General features: G+C 39.3%; 1 protein-coding gene across 1 annotated transcript; it reads left to right on the forward strand.

Moving 5' to 3' along the window:
• The first annotated feature begins 1,693 nt into the window (after positions 1-1,693).
• Positions 1,694-15,283, forward strand: ark2ca (arkadia (RNF111) C-terminal like ring finger ubiquitin ligase 2Ca). The gene is given in 10 exon segments (XM_015058180.1): positions 1,694-1,788; positions 1,790-1,853; positions 1,855-1,987; positions 10,206-10,509; positions 10,587-10,712; positions 10,859-10,985; positions 11,420-11,524; positions 11,674-11,769; positions 11,870-11,973; positions 13,166-15,283. Coding segments are annotated over 10 exon segments (1,272 nt in total). The 3' UTR covers positions 13,284-15,283.
• Positions 15,284-17,928: the final 2,645 nt, after the last annotated feature.

Below are 17,928 nucleotides of genomic sequence, written 5' to 3' on the forward strand. Positions count from 1 at the left end.
CTTGGTTACCAGAAAACTCGATCATCTCTTAGCAACAGATTAGCAACCAAAATTCTTATTGTTCAAAAAATATAATATTTCTAATGCTCTTTTGAAATACCACTTATTTTATACTTGTTAAGAATTGTGTAGTTGGTGAATTTTGCAGAAAAGTTAATTATTTTTGTCATTATAGAAGATATATTATAAAACACATTCAACACAAAAGTAAAAATCTTGATTTATACTTCGTGGCAGTTCGTTACTAGAACATAACCCGCTTGTCTCTTAAAACCAAATTAATAACAAGTTGTATAGTTTATAAAACATAAGCTCTTTCGAAATAATGCTTACCTGGTTATATACAAGAAATTTACCGTTGGCAAATTTTGCAAAAGTAAAAATCAGATGTTCACTTTGTGGCACTTGGTTACCAGTAAACACACTCATTTCTTAGCAACAAAAATTGTTATTGTTCAAAAACATAAAATTTGTTCTGCTCTTTTGAAATACTACTTATCTTACACTATTTAACAAGAATTGTGCAGCTGGTGAATTTTGCATCTGACTTATACTTCGTGACAGTTTGTTACCTGTAGAAAACGCTAATCTCTTGACACCAAATTAATCATTTTGTGTTTTTTAGGTGTAGAGTAATATGTGCCTTACATGCATTGCATAGAAGCATTGAAAAACAGTGTAAACATTGGTGTTTATGTTATGACAAAGATGGACTTTGTTTATTACAGGTTACTTCTGAAAGTGCTTGATTTCACTCGATTTTATTTTGGGGTATCTGAGTAATAAATACTGTACTCAAAAGCACCCCAGTTTTTTCAATTAAAAAATAAATAAGTAAAATGATAAGATTATTTTGATTCCCTAATAAAATATCAGGCTGCAGTGATTTGATCTACCAATTAAACTATAATACGTAACCAACAGGTGAAACATGACAAACTATGGCTCAGTTCAAAGGGTGTAAATAACAGTATTTTGTTGACTACTCCATTGCAGTGATGGAGAAAGACTTTATAACTGCTGATTACATCAATAGGCAGGACAAATTCAGGGTATTAGGGATAATCCCTACTCAGTTACACTTGGTGGATAACTGAACACTGCTCCCTGACATAGTGGATCAACTTAAGAGAAGCAGTTTCCTGGATTTGGACAAGGTTGCTTTTCTGTTCTCTGCTGCTTTTTCCTCTTTAGAGAGGCCAGCGACATACCTTGTGGGTATTTACATAACTATTTATTTGAGATTCGATTAGATTCAGAAGACTGCTCATAACATCTAATAGCAGGTAAAAAAAAAAATAATGAACTCAATCAAGAGGTGCAGTTTTTAATCATGACTTCACATTAACAGACAAATATCAGATTTTAGCATATTGCCAATTTACAATGCAGATATCATCTATGTTTTTGTGTCTCAGTTAAATATTTATTTAAAACACACATACACATTTTATTTTTCATTTCTCAAAGGAAAAATGGAGATCCAAAGCAACTTACCTTTTAATTAAAAGATTGTTACCCCGTAAATCTAATAAGGCATTTTGCTAACACTGGAAAAAACTACTGATAATACATGGTCAGTTATTTTTTTTTAATTGTTATAGAGACATTTTGGCAGGCTCTTTTTTCATAGTATTGTTTTAATCTAGTTTTTTGACGAGTATTGATCTATGAGAGACATAATCCCTATTGAATGGTCCTGTCATGGTGGGGCGGGCTGTCCAAACTCAGACGTCCCCGCCCAGACTCTAATCCCATTGGTGCATCGGGATGCCACAGCCGTCGGGGAGGCGGTGATTGGTCGGGCTGCGCTTACAGCTGAGCCTGTCCGTTTCACGGTGCTGGAGGACGGAGGGGGGCTATAGGGGATCATTTCCATGGGCCATCTGTCTCGCTGGCTGCGCTCACAACAAAGAAGGACCCAGGATGGTGTTAGTCCATGTTGGATATCTGGTTCTCCCCGTCTTCGGCTCAGTTAGAAATAGAGGTATGACTGTATTTACGTTGTTGCTGTTTTATTTATTTATTTTTCTCTTATCCTAACGCCCCGCCGCTACATTTTCTCGGCGTTTCCTTCCCGTTAGTATCGATAAAAATGATGTAAACAGAGCTGACACCTGCTAGCTGAAAATAAGAAGCGATGGAGAGACAAACATTAGCCGTCCTGCTAGCTGCAGCGCCGCTTCAAATAAAACCCGGCAGGAAACGCTTTAACGCTCCTAGAGCCGAATGAAGGCAGCTGAAAGCGAAAAGAATCGGAGAGGTGTTGTTTTATGGTGGCCCGTAGGCCTGCAAATCGCAGCTGTCAGATTTCCAGGCTCGCTTTTGCTTTATCCTCGGTGCTGCCTTCTTTATCTGCGTGATTTAGTCTCTGTCGCATTTGGAGCCGCTTCGCTTAAGCAAGTGTAGTTCAACACGATTCAGGCCAACCCAAGTGTTTCTATATAAAACTAACAAATAATCAGTGAGACAGGGAGTCTATTTGCTCCTTTGTGTTGATGACGTGCGTTCATTTTTTCTGAGCTTGTTTTAATATCGCTTTTAAATTTAATCACAGCCTCCCTGGCATAAATATCTATGGAGTATTTAAGGGTACTAGGATTGTTGTTTTTCTTCTTCTTTAGATCCTTGATATTTCGACGAATGAAGCATAAAATGAAGAAACAAACAAACGTTAAAATCGGACTGAAATGTCCCTCAAGAAAGGGGGTGGGGGGAATCACTGGTTCAATTAAATAAATAAAAAAAAAACTAGAAATATATCTCTAGAAAGTCTTGAGTTCTCTATAAATGAGCAGAAATATTCCTAAAAAAAATTGTGTTGATTTGGCCAAAGGGGAGAAAATGGTGTACATTAAAAATTTTTTGCTTTTAAAATGTCTAGAATCGTAAATGTAAAACCTGAAATTCTTATTAAATGTGTTGAACTGGCTTTAAAACAACTTAAATCTTCTTTTCAAATGTGTTTATTTGGCCATAAGTATTGGGGGGAAAAAAAGCACTTTTTTTCTTTTACATTTTGTGGCCAAATCAATACATACTACACACACAGATTATCAATGTCAAAACTACTCTTGGTGGGGAAAAAGGAAAAGCTTGTGCCTCTTGAATTTGTAGAATTGGTCTTCAAAAAAAAAGTAGCTGCAATTTGAACATCTTAATTTGGCCATTCTAAACAGAGATATGCCTCTTAAGTGCAGCAGGCTATCTGTGTTGATTATGTAATAATAATAATAACAGTAGTAGCAGTATTAGTTATTTTGATTGTTAAAACTACATGCAGTAGCACCAATGATTTCATTGTGCTTTTATTTGTGTTCTTTTTTCCTGTTCCATAGTATCGAGGCTGGCTCTACATTCCGCATTTCTCAGACCTTTGTCCCCCTCCATTGTGTAGCTAACGATCATCTGCTGCTGTCTGCCGTAGCCTCTGCCTGTTCTCTGCATCTAGCTGTATTGTGAACCCCCTTCTTCCTCATTTCCTCTTTCCATCCGAAGAAGACATTGGCATTAAAACAGACAAACAAACCGAGCTCCCACTCATACCGTATCCTTCTGTGTAACAGACTAAAGAATAACACTCTTTATTTTTCTGTAGGAAAAAAAAAAAACAGTTTGTCTTGATTTAAACTGTCATGTTGCTCTTTAGTGGATAACCCATTGTAGAGTTTACTGCAGGCTGCCATTGTGATTCTCCCATTCAGTGTGGATAGACTACATTCTGCTGTAAATTTCTGTAAAGTGGATACATTTTGATCCTCCCGGATTCGATTACAGCCAGGCTTGATCGAACTGTCTTGATTACCGTCTCCATTCTGTATTTGCCAAAAGGTGCATTGTACCAGCTGTTGTTGTAGTCAAACCAAGCAGCTGCTTTTATGCTGCTATGTGTAATCCAAATTATCGATTGGACATCGTCCCACGACGCCGACGTCACAAATTAACTGAGGCTATATCACCCCTCCCAACCCCCCCGATGGTCCACTGCACCTGTTTTAAAACCGCTGTCCAAACAGCTGGCCATAACCCCGTCCATGTGTCCAAGCCTGTGTTCCCGCTAGCCGAATTGATTTCACAGTAAATTGGCGAGATGCGGCTCTAACTCATTGTGCCATTTTTGAAAATAACCCACTATCATGCACAGCCTGCCCTCCTCCTCGCCCCCCTCTTCCTCCTTTTCAAATCCTCCAGCGCCTCCAGAATGCTATCCATTTTACAGGGATGTGTATATCCTGCACTGCTGTAGAACTCCTTTTAGAACCAAAATGTCTTTAATTTCTTTTTTTTATTATTCTTTGGTTGTGGTTTTCTACCTTTTGGTTTTTTGTTTTTTTTTTGTATTAGAACCTAATGCATGTTCATTTTATACTTTTGTTTTTTTTTTCCACATTGAACAGCAGATTCTAATGTAATCTTTGTGTAGAGATGTCCCTGCTGTACTGAAATGTGCTGTAAGCATACACATCTACTCATTGGATGCTGCTTCTCTTCTGTTAACCCTACAGAGAGCATGGTCAGGCCTCGTCTTTGGTCTTATTTGCATGGTACTACAATAGCTTTGTAGGTTTATATAATATTATTATTACTATTATCACACAGTGCCACTCATACTAATATTTTCCAATAAAGACTGTAGTTCTCTTCTTAACCTTCAGTGTGCTTTTTGCTGATTTCCATGTGTTCCCTCCTTCCTCCCTCGCCCACTGTGCTGTCACTGAGACGGTCCTCCTCACTCTATGTATGTGCTCTCATTCCTCAGCCGTCTTTGACAGAGTCTCCTCAAAGTTGCTGACTTGGCTTATTTTTGGAGCCATGGCAACCTTTTTACCCATTTAACAAAAAAACAAAAAAAAATAGACTGATATTTCCTTTTCTCTTACGTCATCAACTTAAATCATTTCACTATAAAACAAAGCACTTCCTCCTTTGCATCAAGTCATTGGTGTTTATTGGTGTTGAATTATAATAGGAATCTCTGTCAATTGAAAAATACCACATACATCACCCTCCACAGTCATAGGTTTAAGAAATGCTCTTTCTCGTGTTAAAGTTGGTTTTACGTCAAACCCTAAGTGCCAGTTGCCAAAACTAAAAATAAATTCAGACTGCACTAACCAGAGCACTCAATACCAGTTAAAGTTTTGTTGGTGTTTAGAACATCTTTCACGTTTGTGATCTTTTATGATTGTGATGGTAGGACATTCACAGAAAAGACATGCCTTCCAAAAGTCTGGTTGGCATTTACACAGCGTCCATTAGTGACCCCAACTCTTTGCTGTAGTATTTTTTTTTCTCACTGTCCTTGCAGTACATGGTGCCAAAATAAACTTTATTTTCCATCCTTGATTATATTTTTTCAGTTGGCTTATGCTTTTTATTTATTGCTCTCACTGTAAACTGAGAGCAATAAAGCTGAGCAGTAAAACTGAGAGCGAGTAGCTGTTTTCTTGTTGAAATTTCCCGATTTATGAAGGTTAAAACATGTCCTACTTTAGTAGCATTTTCATTTTGAAAAGCAGCTAACGTAGATTATCTCTGCCACATCATATCCATGCTCCAAGGAATCAGGAAGTGATTAAACAAAAATGAATTAAAAAAAAAATCTGTCAGTAAATGCATTTGATACTACGGACCATCAACAGTTGAGGTGCCTTCAGATTTGTTATTGTTGTTTTTTTGTTTTTTTTTCCTCAATCAAAAAACATACATTCAATGTTGATATTTTTATTTTTAGTTTGGGTTTAGCTTACAAATTTATTTTAGCCCTTACCACGAGGGGGCCAATAACTGCCAGGTGCTGTACCTGTTCCATTCATTTACTTTTAAACTAGTTGGGTGTTTGCAGATACATTAATGTATTTCCCTGATTGCACAAATAAGTTGTTAAAAATGTAACATGAAGTAAAAAAAGAAAGTCTCTAGCAAATTCATTATACTGTACCAAATATATCAAATGTTTTATTTTTATATATATATATACACACACACTCTGGTCATGGCAACATGTAAAATTCAATATCTAAATCAACATAAATTTTTTAAACCAACTGGTTATCTTGTATTTAAAACCTCTTCCTTTAAACCTTCAAAAATCCGTGCTTTTTGTGTAATTCTACACAATGTGTGGTAAAAGGAATAAAGAAAAAAGACCCAGTTTGGGTTTATTGCTGCACCGTATGTCTTAATTCTGAAGTCAAATGATCCGATTTTTATGAACTGAGGTGCTTTTCTTTCAAACTGAGCTCATCCGAGGTAATGGGAAGGAAATGGTCTACAACGATGCTTCGATACGGGGATTCGGCCATTATTTGCGAAAGTAAAAGAAGCAGTCAGACAAGTCAGCTTAATCACATCATCCTAATTTAGTTTTGTCTGCATTATATGAATAATGCAGGTAATGGTAGAATAAAATAGAAACTTGAATCAAACATGTAACAGTTCACTTATAGTTTTATGAAGGTGATGTCAAAGTCACACCCTTTGAACATTTTGTCACGTTCCAACCACAAGCCTCCTATTTTAATAGGAAATTATGTGATAAACCAGATCATCTGAACAGAAATGGTAAAGTCCTACAGATTCCTGATAGATGTGTTGGACCATTCCAGCACATCTATTTGATCTAAAGCACTTCATAGTGGTTTGGCTGTATGTGAAGTTTTTTGTTTCCAGGATTGCCCTGTATTTAGCTCCATCCATCTTTTTTCCATCAGCTCTCAACTTCCTTGTCCTTGCAGAAGAAAAGCATCCCAAACCATGATGTCACCACCACATTTTACCAAGCCAAAGTTGTTATGGCTGATGTGCAGGTTTGGTTTCACCTAACAAGACTAGCTTGTTGACTTGTTGGTCTACTACATAAAATCCTAATTAAAACGCATCAAATTTCATGGTTGAAATCTGACAAAATGTGCAAAGGTTCAATAAGCATTAATATTTTTGCATGACACCTACATGCACAGATGTAAATGTCCTTAAAAGAAACCAATCTTTCTCATCCAACCGTCTTTGAAAGTTAGCAGAACAGATCTTGTCACATTTATAAATAAACTCTAAAATCACGAAGCAGCGAGATGCTGCTTGTCGTTTTGGAAGATAAATAAGTGAAGCACGCAGTGTGTGTACCAGCAATTTAGGAAAGCAAAACCCATGAAGTTGAAATTAGACCAGTTGATAAGGCTTTGTGAAATATCAAGTAACCTTTCATTTGACCCATGGAAGTATTTCATCCCACTGTCGTCACGGTCTGGCTGTGATTTTTCATCTCGAAAAGTATTTCCTTTTAAATGCACATTCTATCAAACATTAAGATACTTTAAATATCCTGCTATAAATGTAAGGAGCGCCAGAAGTTAGGGCTAATTGCTGTTTGAGTTTTACCACTCCTACTCGTTCAGGTAGTCGGATATTATTCGTGCGCAGAGACAGAAGGAGTGCCTCAGCGAGATGCAGCCTTGCAAGCTCGGCACATTTCTTCCCAAACTCCAGCGACAAAGAGTTTTAAATAACTCAACAGCTGTAATGCATGATGCTCCTCTGCAGTGGCCGTGCTCCAACCGTGAAACTATCCCGTGTCCTTATTTAACAAGCAGTGCAGCTGCACGACGACGCAGCTTACGCCTGTGAGTTCATCAGGTGAGCTGGTTTTTGTTTTATTGTGTGACATGATGATGAGTGGAAGAAACACAGGAGACGATTTTGTCGGGATCTGGTGAGCTGCAAGCGATGGAAGCTGGAGGAGATGAGGCAGGTTTCATGTCAGCCTGCTGCAGTCTCAAGTGGGCGGGGCTTATCGGCTGTCACTCACGCAGGGAAAACCGTGCTGCAGCCAGATTGTGGGGGGAGGGGCCGCCGGTGCTCAGGTTTTGGGATTATGAGCTGAGTTTCTTAGGCTTACTGGGTTTCTGGGTGGATGGTTTGCTCGCTGCCAAAAAGAAAAAAAAAGGGATTTTATGTCTGAAAGTCAGAAATTTCACGTCAGAGCTGTTTGTCCTTGCAGCTCTGCATTACGTCAGTTTCAAATATCAGCAGGTCAGGGTGTGACAATCTGATGTTTATAATAGATTTCAGACAGTGGGTCCACTTTTACAAGGTCAGAGGCCCCCTGCTAACCGCAACTTATGTACAGCAGCCAGAAACAAATGTGAAATATCAGTGTGCCATTTCTGCTCTACTTCCTCAGCCAAATGTTTAGCCGTGCCTTTCTGGGTTCACTGGCTTCTCCTGTCCTGGGGCTAAATGCAGCTAAGTGAAAACGTGTAAAATAAATAAATAAAAAAAGACAGCAATGCTATATATGGTTTATGTTAATTAACAGCAGCTAATTAGCGTAGCTTTGTCAAAATGCCGTGGGTAAAGTATGTTAAATATAACTTAAGAGCATGTTAGCTAAAAGGTTTGGCACTTTGCAAAAAGCATTCATTGAATAATAATTTCTCCTGCCATTCTCCTGGTTTTATAATCTACAGATTAAAGTAACGTCATGTTTTCTAGGCTTTTTTTTTTTTCCCAAAGACAAATCCTGAAAAGTGCCACACTAATTATTAAAACTAGAGTGTTAGCCTAAAATGGTCAAAATGACAGAATTTACTAAAAGTGATTAAATGTAACAAGAAAACCATAAAGAGCAGCAACCAAACTGGAAAGTCCTCACATTAAGACGTTTCATACCTTATTTGACATCCAAATGGTTATGCTTCCAAATGTTAAATTAACATTAACAGCCTCCTCATTTGGCTCGTCAGTTTTCTCTTTGCAGTGGAGGATGGTTGGTTACAGCGCAGGCAAGTTCTGGTAAGCTTCATAGCGTTGAACTGGTGCATTATATTCGTCACGGGCAAACGTTTGCTGTTGGGTAACATTTAAAATTTTAATATAGTCTACTCATCCAGCAATTAATCGTTTCTCAGTAGCTGAGGTTTCAGACCTGCTGTATGGTCTGTGGCTACAAAAATATATGATCGAGTTAAATTTCTGGAAAAAGCTTCTAGTCACTTGTTCTAGTTCTCTAAAAATAATTGTACTGCAAAGGAAATATCGCACATTATGTGCAATATGAATTTGGCCAAAAGAAGGTGCCAAGTTTCACTCCTTGTGAAAATGTATGAGTTATTAAATCAAATGTGATAATTTGATTTCAATAATAGTATCAGCCAACAGGAGGTTGCTGGTTATTTGTATTTAATCAGTGATCATAATCTTCTGCAATTCAGAAGAGCAAACTGGTCCACGTGGTGGTCAGAACCACCATCAATGAAAACAGTTTCTAAAATAAATAAAAAATCCATAAATAACTTAGAAATTAAAGTGAGATATATGTATTCTTGTGTTAGGTCATGGACATAAAACCAATAACACGTGAAAAAATGCCTAACAAGTGAGAAAAAACATGGTATTTAATGGTCTAGGTGGAAAGAAGAGTACACATTTTTTATTGCCAACCTTACTTCTGTATTGGCTATTAGCTTGTCCTAAACAATGTCTAACTTTTGCTATAAACATTGAACAACCTTCTAGTGTCAAATTAGTTTGAAAACACTCATAAGCCGATCCTCCATCTTAGACACAGAGTGTCACTCTATATTACTGTTCAGCAGATTATAATTGGCTAATTGAGCATGAAGCAGTGAAAATCCAGTTGGTGTTGAAGTACGACATCATGACCAGTCCACCCTCCAAATCCTGCTGGTCCAGAAAGCCTCAGAGCTGTAACAGGAAGTTGAAATAGCGTTTTCTTTTTGTTCCCACTCTAAGCTCTCTCCATCCCCAATTTGTCTGAGTAGAGAGTGATTTGTATTGATTGTCTTTGATGCCATCTAATGGCTTTTCTGTCTCTCATATTAAGTGGAAATGGAGGCACGTCATTTTATTTTATTTTTTTCCAGCGTGCTCAGTTGTATCTTCTGCGGTGCCTTTTTGCTATAAGGTTCATTACAAGAAGTAAGGAGTTTAATGTTCCTTCAAACAGCTAGCACAATATAGAGCTCAGATTCTTTGGGTTAAGAAGCCCCGGACTGCAGATGAGTGCCATCTTAAAATTATTCTTTGAATAAACGGTATGCAGGCCCTGAGGAGTGTGGAAGTGAGTCTTCTGAGGCCTGACGTTTCAGATTCGTTTTTGCCTAGATGTCCATTATGAGGTTTATCTCTCTGTTTAAAGGATCACAGGCCGATACGCTCTCATCGCTTGCCTTTATGTCACATAGGCGCGCACTTCAGCAGGCATCAGCACAGCCATGCTACCTCCTGCCGACATTTTCACCTGGGCGCTCCCCAGGCTCCCATCTCAGCAGAATTCCCTCTCGGACATGCCGGCCAGCTCCCGCAGGCGGGCCTGGCCGCCCACCTGCCCCCTACGCACCACCCGACTCTCACTGCCCTGCCCGCACCCCCTCAGTTTCAGGACGTGCCGGGGCCTTCATTCCTACCTCAGGCCTTACACCAGCAATACCTCATCCAGCAGCAGCTCATCGAAGCGCAGCACCGCAGGATCCTTCCCCACTCCTCCAGGTAGTGAAGACGCCGCATGCAAGCGCACATGCGTACGCTCAGAGATTTGAATCCAAACCCTCTGAATTGCATTGCAGAAGAACCCAGGAGCGCATTCCTCTGAATCCTCACCGGTTGCGTTCGGGTTATGAGTACTCGCCTCCCATCCACGTCCCTCAGCCAATAACGCAGCAGCCACGGTACCTGGCTGAAGGCACCGACTGGTGAGTCCCCATCTGACATTAACAGGAATCCTGTAGAGTTGAGAAATTGCCCCAGCTATTCCTCCCTGTACTCATCTGTCTGTCTGTCACATTAGCTGGCAAGAGTAATAATGCTGATTTAGCCCCATGCCTGTCTGTCTCTGCAGGGATCTCAGTGTTGATGCTGGCCTCCCTCATCAGTACCAACTCCAGCAGCTTCCGCAGCACTATCAGCATTACCTGGCCTCCCCTCGAATGCACCACTTCCCAAGGAACACGTCGTCTGCCCAAGTGGTATGCTGTGTTGTTCTCTGTTGATCACTTTTTTGATGTTCTAGGTTCTGGATGCATGTAAAGAATGAGCAGTAGCTCCACAATCCAAAACACAACAGCAAAAGACCAAGAATAATGATCGATATAAAACAGTTTGAACAATTGGGGATACAGAAACAAATCACGCAATGAAAGCGAAAGATAAGAAGCTGCAAAAGCTAATACTGTTTTGTTTTTTTTCACCCTATCATAAATAGTGAAAACCAGGGTGAATATGGTTTGATAACCATTCACGATAAAGATTTTTTTAATGATTATTTGGAGAGATATATTTTTTTTGCCATGGCATGTCATGTCTGCCAGGGGTATCCATGACTTTCGAAATTTCATGTCACGTTATTAGGAAACCGCAAATTCTAGCTTTTCTAACTCTGTGAACATTGTTCTTCGACCAGGTTGTTCATGAAATCAGAAATTATCCATATCCCCAGCTGCATCTGCTAGCGCTGCAAAGTCTGAATCCCTCGAGGCACGCCACTGCTGTGCGAGAAAGTTACGAGGTAAATCCTCTTAAGCGCGTAGATATGTCAGTCAACAAATCATTAACTGCTGTCTTCACTTCAACGACACAACAATTCTCGCCTCAGTGTCCTTTAAGTGTTTTCTCCGAGCGTGCCGTCATTCTCGTGAACGTCTGCCGTTTGAACAGGAGCTGCTGCAGCTCGAGGATCGACTGGGAAGTGTCAGCAGAGGAGCTGTCCAAACAACCATAGAGAGATTCACCTTTCCACATAAATACAAGAAGGTACCGCAGATGACGAGAGTTACACACACGTACTTTAAGCATTTAATATTTTTATTGTTTTCAGATAGGTTTTACTTTTTGCCGTCTGATATGCTAACAGAGGAAGCCTCTGCAGCTAAAGATTGGGGAGGAGGAGGAGGAAACAGATGTGGATGAGAAGTGCACCATCTGTTTGTCCATGCTGGAGGATGGAGAGGATGTCAGGTGGGTGATGCTCCATAGCTGCAAAATCGATGCAATATTTTTATTTATTTATTTATTTATTTATTTATTTATTTATTTATTTGGTTTGGTTTGTCCCTCTTAAATTAAACAAAGAGATCAGTGGGATTGTAGTCCCTTTAGCAACTGGTTCATTAATCTTAGAATCTGGGCTGGATGATGCATGCAGTGGGTACAAGTGTAAAAATGTCAGTTTGCTCAGTTTTCACAGGATGATGCTTCGCTCTGAGCAGTTGCTAGGCAACTACAGTAGTAGATATTGATGTTGCTGATGATGGCCAAGAAGTGATCCACCTCCTAACCCTCAATTTACACTCACAGCAAAAATCAATTACACTTTATTTCATATCAGGCTGGATATATCAGGAATAATATTAGCTTTTTCTGACTGCACCTTAAATTGAGGTAAATACAGCCACAGATGACCAACTGCTGATGAAATTAGGGGCTTGCTGCTATGAAATCAACTTTCCGATGTCTGTTTTGGCGGTTTGCTGCTCTGAAACATTCAGGATAAGAAAGTATGTTGTAGCTTCTCTTCATCGTAAAAAGGACATTTTAAATCAGGTCGATTTTCGGTATTGTAGGCAAAAGATTAATCACAAGTAGATTCGTTCAATTTCATTTTCAACAGATTTTTTTGGCTATTCAAAATTTTAAAAAGAAGCAAAAGCATGTTATCTAGCACTTGTGCTTATTTGCCGTCGTCATGCACGGTGGTGGAAGACTCATGACTTGGGCTTGTTTTGTAACCAGAGGAACTGTTCCCCTTGCAGTCATTGAGCCCACCAGGAGCTCTTTTGTGTTTAAGTGGAAGTGAAATTACTTTTTGTAATTTAAAGGACACACGCAATGAAAATTGTAAACTTTACAGTCCTACAAGCAACATTTAAGTAGCGTGTGTATCTACTCCTTAAAGAACCAGTTGAGGAACAGAGTCTTATGGGGGAATGAAAGCAGAACCCCATAGGGGGGATGGAAGAGTGTTGGTTTACAGCATGTGGAGTCTCAGCTGTCTGATAAGTGAGTGGGGAAAGATGACTCAACATAAGCTGCATCTGTGCCTGGATAAACAAATGCATCTCCGTTGGTTTTAAATGTTTCTAACATCCACATAAAGGTGCTCTTTAGGAGGGTCTGTGTGACTCCATAATGTTGTCTCTTTGTCTTCCAGGCGATTGCCATGCATGCACCTCTTCCACCAGGGTTGCGTGGACCAGTGGTTGGCTACCAGCAGGAAGTGTCCAATATGCCGGGTTGACATCGAAACACAGCTGAACCCCGACAGCTGATGAGATTTGACTCCTTGTGATTCACTCAGTCTTGTGAGATTCCTCTCTCTCTTCCATCTCGGCTCAGCGGCCTTCCCCCACATGCCACAGTCCGTGCGCCCCGACCCTGAAGCCTCCTTCTCCGCTTGGTGGGTGCTTTGCCAAATGTCTCCAGACTTCACGCGACACGAGCCCCCCCCCACCCCCCTCCTCTAATTAATGCTTTATTGAGCCAAGCCAGGACTGCACGAGAGGCCACGAAAGACTCTCTTTATATAGAAGCACATCCTCTTGGGACGCAAACGACACTGGAACACAAAACCACACACTTTCTCATGTACACAGGGTTTACTTGTAGCTTGCTGGTTGTGAGTGGGGTGTTATTGCAGTTGTGGTGTTGTACTGTAGGTAGCCACGGGCTGTGTAGCATGTCCTCAAAGCCATGACTTTATGTCTGCAGAGCGGTAAACACGTAACCCACCGAACTCTCTACCTTCTCTAGTTTCTCTGTCTTTTTCTTACTCTGACATGAACATAAGCTTAACAGCTACTAACCGCTCTGATGCCATGTTTACCTAAAGATCTCTGTGGTCGTAGTAGAGTAGCAGTAACCAATAAGTGATACTTGGTGGACTCTCGCCTTCTTGGGTCGAAGCACTAGCTAGCTGAGTGTTTTGATTCCATCATACAGCTTTGACTTTTTGCAATACAGTCGTACTTTTTACTCTGGGCGGTGTCATCTGGTTGCCCACTTGTGCAACCAGAACCCTGGTGACTGAGTGGTGTTGTGTCTAAAATGTTAAAAAAAATAGGCAGAAAGTGTTTTTTTTTTTTTTTTTTTTACCAAAATGCATTTTATTGAGTTAGCTTGAGTCTGCACACAAGTTTTTTGTGTGTGTGCGTGTGTGTGTGTGTAACTAAACGAATATGTGTCAGTGGTATGTTGAGTTTGCTTTAAGAGTTAAGAGGTTAAATACTGCAGCCGCCAGAACTTCTACAAGACACAAAGCCAAAAAAAAAAAAAAAAAAAAAAGGGATGAAATTAAAAGTTCTTATGCACTAGGCATGGGCTGGTACGAGATTCTTAAGTTACGATAACTTTGAGTAAATACACCAGAGGGTCATGGTACCATTGTATTTACACAGAAAATTATAATAAGAATGTAAAGAATTAACTGTTTTAAGACAGAAAATGCACAGTTATTCCAAATGCTGCTAAAACGTTACATTGAAAATCAGGCATAATTTTATGTATGACAATTATTTTAGTTATTTCACCTTTTGAAGCACTGGGCTTCCTTTTGCTCAATTTTACACACTTTTGGGCATCTCAGTTTTAAAACTGAAAATAAAATAATAATAAAAAAAAAAAAAACCCTTGATACCAGAGACTGGCCCATGCCTCTCATGCACTGCAGAGGTAGGGGGGGGGATGTAGTTGTCCTTCTGCCTGCATTGTTTTTCACCTGGAATTGACCCAAACGGCAAAACAAAGTGTACTACTGACATGCATGTTTCATTGAGGATTTTAACTGTCAGCTTGGGCAGCGTCACCTTAACTGGAAGGGGTGAAAAGATTCCTGTGCATGACTTAGTTAATCTGAGCTCTGACTATCTTCTCAACACTAACAAAAATAAAAAATTTTAAAAAAAAGTCAGTCAGCGGCTGCCCCCCCTGACTCGTAGCTCGTGTTCGTCCTGTCCCCCTTCGATGATGACGGGACCCTCTTGATGTTTACCTTATTGCCTAAGAAGAGCAAGCACATATGACAATAGTTATAGCAACAAGCTGTTTTCCTTGAACTTGCATTAGATGTAGATCCATGCAGTGTTTTAGATGGGAGAGGAGCATTTGTTTGTTTTTCTACATGCTGATCCCATGTGTTTGTGTGACAGGCCTCCCTTCGTGGTTGCTTTGCTGGTTGCTACGCTGTACTCCTAGAACACATAGGGCGTGAGGCGACGAAGGCAGCCTCGCTCTTGCAGTGCACACAGACACAAGACGACGCCACAGCAGGAAATAAACAAAAATATCCCCTTTTTTTTTTTTTTTTTTTTTCTTGTTTCACTTCAGTCCCACAGAGCCATGTTTTAAGGATCACCTTTAGGACCCGCACCGTCCTATGCACTGTGATAGCAAAGGATTATTAGACCTTCCAGTTCCCGTCTTGTGCACTGCGAGTGTTGACACTGCCTCCTCCCATAGCGGAGACATCTGTGATGAAGTTTTCATAGTTTACACAGGGTGTTGTCAGCTGAAATGCCTTAAGTATTTAACAATCATAATTTATTACTAATTGTGAATATTGTGGGGATGTATTTAATTTTATAGAGGTTTTTTTTTGAGAGAGAGAGAGAGAGAGTGACTGAATCATAATTTATTTATTTAGAAATAACGAGAAAAAAAAACACTATGAAAAAAAAATGATTACCTCATTTTTGCATTGTTGGAAATGGGAATGCTTTGCATGCAGTTGTACTTTTTGAACACTTAAAGTATATTTTAAAAAAAAGGAAAAAAATAGCCCTGCTGTTTGATCTCCACAAGCTGGCTATGCGATGTTTACGGTCTCAGACTGAGCTACTGAGCCTGCTCTCTGTCTGTCTGTCTCCCATGTGGTGCTGTGGATCTTAGTTACATTCCATTCAATGCAATCTCTCTGATCCCCCATGCTGTGACGTGGACAAACTGCAATGAAGTGAACTAGTCTTTCAGTTTGTGTTCTGTTTTGCACTCACCTGTTTGATATACATGGGAACCCTCTCACTGGCAAAAACAAGCAAGCAAAAAATAAATAAATAAATAAATTTTGCTTAGATGAATTAACCGGCTTTTATTTTGTATGCTCTGCTTCTTACGGCGCACTGTCTTAACGTCTTATCGAAGCATGCTCCTTTTTGGCCACTTTTGTATTTGTCTTTGTCTTTGATTCTAGCAGTCTTGGATTCTTTTTCCAAAAAAAAAGAAAAAAGAAAAAAAAACTTCGAAGACATAAGCATAACAAGTGCCTCGCTTTAGGTGTACTGAGATATTTCCATGACACTGAAACCACCAACAACAATCAGCCCATGAAGCCCCCTGCCTTATTGGTTGTATAAATAGTTGAAGGAGTGGAGCAAAGACACGTGGAAAGCCATTCTAATTAAAGAGACGGTTCAGATTTTGATTTTTGGGGTTCTGTGGAGAGATTCAGAGCAGATCTTAACCTTAGCTTAACTAGCACATAATGTTTTGCCTAATGCTAACCTCTATAGGTTAACACAAATATGATGAGTAACTATTTACTTATTTATTAATTGCTGCACAAATACCTTTCCTGCAGCCAGCTGCTTAGCAGACATGCCACTCCTGGTTTGCCAACTAAACAGTATTACCTTTCGATGAGTGACAGGAGGCAGCGCTCCTTTATTTGGCACATCATGGTTGACTTTCACAACTTGGAAAGTCTTCAAAGGCACAAATTTGTTTTAGTTGTAAGCCAGTAAAAGATGCAACACTGTCTGGCTGCAAATAAGAGAGAAAATCTTTTCTCATTTAGGGACCTTTTCTAATATCTCATTTGAAAGACTTTCTGAAACCTTGACACACCACGATGCCTCATAACCTCTCCAAAGAACTCCACTTCTAAAAGAAATATCAAAACTCTCTTTAAAAATTTGTAATCAAAATTATTACAAATCAAAATTTGTAGTACAGCATTACTTTGAAAAATTATTTGGACTAAGAAGAGGCACTGTTGGGTTTTCTAAAGGCCGCAGTGTTTTTCTTTTTCTTTTTTTTTTTAGTTAATTTTCCCTTCCTGTATGTTTTCACTCCTCTTGTTCCTTTTCACTTTCCGTCCCTCTTTTGCTCAATCTGCTCCCTTTCTTCTCACAGTCTAGGCGAACAGACATGGATTACAAAGCACAACTTTTTTCTAAAAATGCATGTTTTCTCAGGTGCCAGTACAGTCGCGATGATTTAATAGTACATTGTGTAACTATATACAAAGAATACAAAGAAAAAAAAATTAGATTTTCTTTTCTCTTTTCTTTTCGTTTCTTTTCATTTTGTTGCTTGATTCTGAAGAACAAACGCAAAGAGAAAATAAGCCAAAATGTGCCAGTGAAAGGGCTGCCGCCATCCTCGTGTGAAGATCTGCTGTTTAGCTGTGACTGCGCAGTGTTTCCAGTATGGGATATTTTATCTGAAAATAGAAGTATTTATCATTAATATTAAAGCAATAGCGCATTAACAGTAATGAGTGTGCTGATGAAGAAACGAGTGAGAATATTAGAGGTAAATGTTAGATTCACATGTGGTGGGATTTTGTACTTTATTTATTACTACTAATAATGACATAATGATTTTAAGGTTTGCATTGCTAAGCCCAAACTCTCTTATTTTCTTTTCTTTTTTCTTTTTTTAAATTGTTTAATTTCATTTCATGGCTTGTATATTATCCTTTTTTATGTGCTCTTTTTGTAATAAACTGGATTAAACTGAAATGTTTTTGTTTTGTGCAAAGTTATTTCAAAGCTGAAGTAAATATCAGAATCTGAGTAATTTATTGCGTCTCTCTAACATGAAAATATAAATTTTCAGCACAACACCGTCCATGTACTTTTGACTGGAGGAGAAGCTTGACATACAATCTGCTTCTAAATTCAATAAGGTGTTGATGGA

The sequence above is a fragment of the Poecilia latipinna genome, unplaced genomic scaffold, assembly GCF_001443285.1.
Source record: "Poecilia latipinna isolate Pla-1442-1.1 unplaced genomic scaffold, P_latipinna-1.0 Scaffold1521, whole genome shotgun sequence".
NCBI classification, from domain to species: Eukaryota; Metazoa; Chordata; class Actinopteri; order Cyprinodontiformes; family Poeciliidae; genus Poecilia; species Poecilia latipinna.